The sequence below is a fragment of the Morus notabilis genome, unplaced genomic scaffold (genome assembly GCF_000414095.1).
Source record: "Morus notabilis unplaced genomic scaffold, ASM41409v2 Scaffold6552, whole genome shotgun sequence".
Lineage (NCBI taxonomy): Eukaryota > Viridiplantae > Streptophyta > Magnoliopsida > Rosales > Moraceae > Morus > Morus notabilis.
Window position 1 is genome coordinate 1 of NW_010367477.1, and position 6,030 is coordinate 6,030.

Consider the following 6,030-nt stretch of genomic DNA (forward strand, 5'->3'; position numbering starts at 1 on the left):
TCACGAAACATCAATTTTCTTTGTCCCTTAACCAAATTGGGCTACACACCAACAATACCTCAAAATTATCCGAAAAAGAAACACCAATATTCAACCGAACAGAATCAATTAACAGATACAAATCCAAGTATATTAAGATTGATTCGATATATATATATATAGATATATATATTAAAAAAAAACTAACCTTGTTCGAAGGCCTGGAATGAGATTCGAAGATCCGAAGGCTGCGAGTGATCGAAAACCTGTCTCTGGGGCGGTTCGAAACCCTAGGAATCGAAGTCGCCGGAGGGAGAAAGGGGCGGCGGAGGAGAGCCTGAGAGTAGGACGAGCTCAACATTCTTAATCGCTTCGAAATCGAATCTCCGTTTGCGAGAAGCGAGTCAGAGACTCGGAATCCGATTCTCGAAGGTTCCGAGAAATGTGCGCATCGGAGAGGCCGTACTGTACGCTTTCGTGTTTGACGGCTTGAAGTTTGATTGAGTTGAGTCAAGCTACTAATTTTCCCATAGGAAAAACGAAACAGATTACTCCGTTTGGCTAGATTTTTTTTCTTTTTTGAATTTATTATTGAAATGTTGGTGGGGAAGAAAAAAGAATGTGTATATATGTGTATATATATTTTCTGGCTGGGAAATTAGGTGGACTTGAGGGGGTGTTTGGAAACACCTTTAGATATATATCGTTTACCAATTCCCTCTGGGGTTAAATCACAAGTGTGATTAATTAATAATGACACATGGATATTTCTTCTGTGTGTACATATAGGTGAGGTGTATACACGTGTACTAGGCATTATTGGGTAATTTGTGGTTGAAACTTGAAAATTGGATTTCGTCTGTGTTTGGGGAAACCTCTTTTCCAAGGAATTTCCCTCGTCTGGCCAGGAATCTAGCACTTAATTTAGGGCAGATTAACCGGATGAACTCATAACTAATCAAGAAAATAAATGTACTTAGCCTAGTGGCATTGTGCTTATTTGTTTTGATTTGATAGACCAACTTCAAGATATCTGTAAAGTGCTTGTATGTTTAAGCCACCGACTTAATAAAATATGCCAAAAAAATTATAGATTTTATCTTTTTAAGTACCCGACTTATTAAAAATATTAATGTTAAAAAACTCTATCTCTTAACTAGTTTTAGTCTAAAAGGTAAAAATATATGAACTAATGTTTAAGTGATAGAAATAAAAAAAGACTCCATTTCAATGGATATTTTTAAAAATTTTCTTAAAATGTTATGTTTTGTTTCTTGACATAAGTAATTATAACTCAATATGAACATTTCTTAACGTGTGGAGGTCCTTACGTTCACATCCTAAGAGCTAACTATGATTGGTCGCTCTTCCTCACACTTTTTATTCACCAAAAAAGGAAAATGATAGAAGTAAATATAATTGGTAAAAAAATGAAAACAAAAATTTAGAGCAAAAAATTTAAAGGAACATTAGGAATATAAAAGTAGATAATACTAGTTTAAAATTATTTTCTTCATGAATTTTAGAATTTTCTCAGGTTTATCATACTTTAGAGATTCCCGATTAAATTTACAATCCAAGTTTTGGTATCCTTTAAATAGTTTTATCCACAGTTTAAAACCCAAAGTAGAGTAGTAATATTTCAACAAAGAGCAGGTCCAATTTGATGCCACATAGTAAAAATTTAAATTATTATACTGTAATAAAAAAGGTTAAATTTGAATTTTTGTGAAAGAAAATACTGTAGTAAAAATTTAAATTATTATTTGAATTAGCGAAATGAACAGGCCTTTCCCATGCATATTGGAATGATATTTTGGGATTCAGCATTTTGAAATTAGTCTTTGACAGAAAGACCCTTTATGAGATTCTCTCGAAAATGGAATCCAAATAGCAAAGATTCACTGAACAGCTCGACTAGATGGCATGCCGTATGCAAAGCGAGAGCCATGAATCAGTTGAACACACGCAAATCTGAAACTGTTCAAGCAAGTTTTGCTTTCTGCTGTACAATTTTTCAGAAAATGGTAACCATCTAGAGAGCTTTGCACTACATATTGTAGTTCATTCCCACCTCAATCAAACATATACGAGGAATATTCAAGGCCACGGCAGGAGATCGGCAGTTTTTACGGAGGAAAGAATACACCACATTGACTGCAAATCTGTGCAAAAATGGTGAATTTGACCTTGCCTTTATATGCGAGTGGCCTATAATATAAGTCACCCCAGCACATTTGGCTGCAACAAGCTCCAAAAGCTCTTCCTTGACGCGAGGATCCTTGTAATTTGTATCCAGCAACTCAAACCGAACCCGCTTCCTACAGTTGAGTTGGGGTGATTCTTGCTCATAACTAGCCTGCAAATTCTGAAGCGTGGGTGACTTGTAGCCACTCACAACCACTGTTGGGTGCGAACTACTGCTTCCTCCAGGACCAAACAAGTCTGCTATCGCTAATCTTGTACCAAACTTTTCAGATGTCTTCACAACTGCCATCCGGCCATCCACAGAGCCGTCAACAGCCCCACAACCTTCCGCTTCCATCTGGATGAATTCTGCTATGCTCATCACTAGATCATTTTCTAAGTCATCTCCATCTCTGTATGTATCTTTATAACCATTCCGGATAATACAGCGGTACAGCCGATAGGATTTGGGACCAATCCGACCAATGAGATACCTCTCTTTATGGGGTACATGAGAAACAGGAACAGTTTTAACACAGACAAAGACAACCACTTGGTAAAAGGCCGGTAAAGTCGTTACGAAGTGAGTAAAAGTAGCGGGGACTCCACTAGCTAACTCAGTGTAGATAAGACCAATCCCAGGAACTCTAATGATCCCAAGACTAGGACCCAGTGAGAGAATCCACCTCATGGAGAGTTTGGTATGTTGATCGTACAAATATTTATTCCTCAAACCATAATGCCATGCATACATAGTGAGCAAGAAGATCAAAGCAAATGCTAGAGGAACCCATCCACCTTTCGGGATTCTCATACAAGAAGAGGAGAAGTAGAAAATATCAACCGATCCAAAGAGCACTGTGAATAAAAGGGCAAGCACGAGGGACTTCTGCCACACAAGGTTGATGACCAGAAATGTCAACCATGTTGTCACTATTGCTAAAGTCATATACGCAATGCCTGAATAGAGATAGCATCATAGCAAGATTAGATATGAATAAAAGAAAAGGGTAAGGAAAAAAAAATTGATAATGTTGACCCAATCACCAAAATCAACATATGTGCATTTCAAATCATTTTGGATCGAAAAAGCGTTCAGAATGTATCAAATGATTTAGTTATAAGCTAAGTCCGTTCATGTACACACATGCTATTCATTACTTTATCATGGCCACATCATGCATACCGTCACCTAGTCCAACTTACCAAATCAGATTAATATAAATCAGGGTTTTTGGGGCAAACGGCCGAGTTCAGACATGGAAGGTATACAAAACGTGCTCATTGGTGGAATTAACAAGAGCAGTAGAAACGGCATACAACCCATGAACAACAATTAGAAACATATAGTAATAGGTTTCAGATTATTCATAGCAAAGATGACCTACCATAAGCATTTCCTATAAGCTTTGTGCTTCGAAATCCCATTGTAACAGCGAGGCTGAGAACCATCAGGATCCAGTTTATCTCTGGAATGTATATCTGACCAGGAAGCCATCTCCTGCTATGTACAATCTTGACACGTGGGAAACATCCAAATGCATGGCACTCTTTGACAACTGAGAACGTGGTAGAGATAACTGCTTGACTAGCAACTATTCCAGCCAAAGTTACCACAAAAAAAACTGGCCAAAAGAAGGTATCTACAAACACGGCAAGAATATTCTGTAAACAAATTAGTTAATAGGTCTTTAGGAAACGCATCTTAAATAATAATTAATAAAAGCACCAAAACATATAATACATTATTGTTCCTTGATCACAAGGACAGAAAAACCAAATGGTGTGAACCAATCTCTGAAGTCTGGACGCCCCCCTCTCAAATAATACTTAAGTCGGAACAAACGTGAGAGAATAATACTAACCATGAAATTCATGACTTAAATATGTGGTGTGTTGCATTTATAGAGTGTATAGAAAGATTATTGCAATAAACGTCTGCGCACGCAGATATGCTTACCAGGAACAGAAGCAAAAAAGCTCATAGGTGCAATGCCTCATAATTGCACAAATCCTCATAATACCTTCTACACATTTTACAGATTGTATAGAAAGATTATTGCAATAAACATCTGCGCACGCAGATATGCTTACCAGGAACAGAAGCAAAAAAGCTCATAGGTGCTGCAGATAAATTCTTTGAGAGAAAGGCAGCTTGCCCCATGTATTGAAGTATCAAACATGGATAAATAACACAAGTAAATGCAACCTGCAATGCAGCATTCAGTCATAGAAATGAAAATAAAGCAAAAACAGCAGGATCAGCTAACTTAAGCGAATGGTTCAGAATAAGTACTTAAGTATCAAACATGGATAAATAACACGAGTAAATGCAACCTACAATGCAGCATTCAGTCATAGAAATGAAAATAAAGCAAAAACAGCAGGATCAGCTAACTTAAGCGAATGGTTCAGAATAAGTACTGATGCAAAATAAAGCTGCAAAGTAACGACTTGAAGCATAGCCTTCACTTTTCAAGAGGAATAATCTAAAAGTAGGATCTGTTCAACTGTTATTCAAGCCAACAATGACAAGACACTCAAACCCCTTCTCTTAAAAAGGTTACGAAAAACATATAATAATATCTAAGGCCATTAGTCGGTTTGCCTTAAGAGCAATCCAGAGAGTGAAACAGCGAGATGTAAAGGCCTTTTTTTTTTTTTCCAAAAATGATTTGGTAAAAGTCTTGGCTGTTTAAGCAAACATGTACATGACATGTTTCAATTTTAGAGAGCAGCAACGACATATAGAAATTATTTTAAGGGAGGCCCATATTCAGAATCAACCTTCCAGGCCTGACAAAGACAGGACCCATTACAACGTATAAAAAGACAAGATGAACAAAATAAAGTTAGCTTCTATGCATTTTAATGTGAACGTTGATAGGTTGCCACAGATTAGATCAGCAGAGTTTCTTTTAAAGACAGCACCTAGAGTCAAAAACTCAAATTAACCTTAAACCCTAAGTAATTCAGGTTCACTTTGGGAACTAACAACAACTTTATTTGTGTTTGGAAGCCTAGCCTAAATTGTTAGAACAATGGTAATTTCTCCTCTTTTTTTTTTTTTTAAAAAAAAAAGGAAGGTAAATTCCTTCATCGTATTTCATCACATTTTGTTCACATTAACTAGCAAGAAATAAAAGTTTCCTTTTGCAACCGCTGGTTGTGCATACCCTGATTGATGTTGCAGTGAAGTGGCCAAGATTTGCAAACATAGCTTCACTTCCTGCAGATTACAAGAAAACGTGAAATAAATAGAACATGAATAGGTCTCGAACAAAGCTAGATGAAGGGGGGAAAAAAGGTTCACACTTAATATTTACCAGTAAGACATAAAAGTATTCCTCCAAGAGAAATAAAACCATCTTTTCCTGTAAGCTTAAAAAAATTGTAACCATAATATGGAGAAAGAGCCCGATATACAACTGGATTCCACCTAAGAATATTATAGATTCCAACAGCAGCAATGGACAGCAACCATAGAATCACAATGGGAGTAAACATGAATGCCAACTTGTGGAACCCACGGTGTTGCAAGACAAAAAGGAGAACCAATAGAAAGCAGGCGATAATAACCACGGTATCTGCATTGTTATAAAGAGCATTTAGTAACTTGAAAGGCACTAAGGGCACAAAATAATGATTCTATAATTTGAGGGCAGCGAGGAAAACAAAATTCATTCCGAGACTTACTGCTATGTACATCCTTTGATCGAAATTTTAGCCCTTCAATGGAAGAAAAAACTGAAACATGATTTGCATAAAATCAATCAAAATTTCTGTATAAGTATTTCTGACAACCTGGAAGATTTAAAAAAAAAAAAGAGTAGTGCCTTTACCTGAAATTGCAGGTGCAAGAGC

At 36.7% G+C, this 6,030-nt stretch overlaps 1 protein-coding gene across 1 annotated transcript; it reads right to left on the minus strand.

Moving 5' to 3' along the window:
* Positions 1-1,822: 1,822 nt before the first annotated feature.
* On the minus strand, positions 1,823-6,027 carry LOC21384157 (potassium transporter 3; the record flags this gene model as incomplete). The annotated part of the gene is made up of 7 exons (XM_024175074.1): positions 1,823-3,126; positions 3,555-3,809; positions 4,261-4,375; positions 5,343-5,395; positions 5,493-5,753; positions 5,863-5,913; positions 6,009-6,027. Coding segments are annotated over 7 exons (1,851 nt in total), but the record flags the coding sequence as incomplete, so codon positions are not given.
* Between the last annotated feature and the right edge of the window lie 3 nt (positions 6,028-6,030).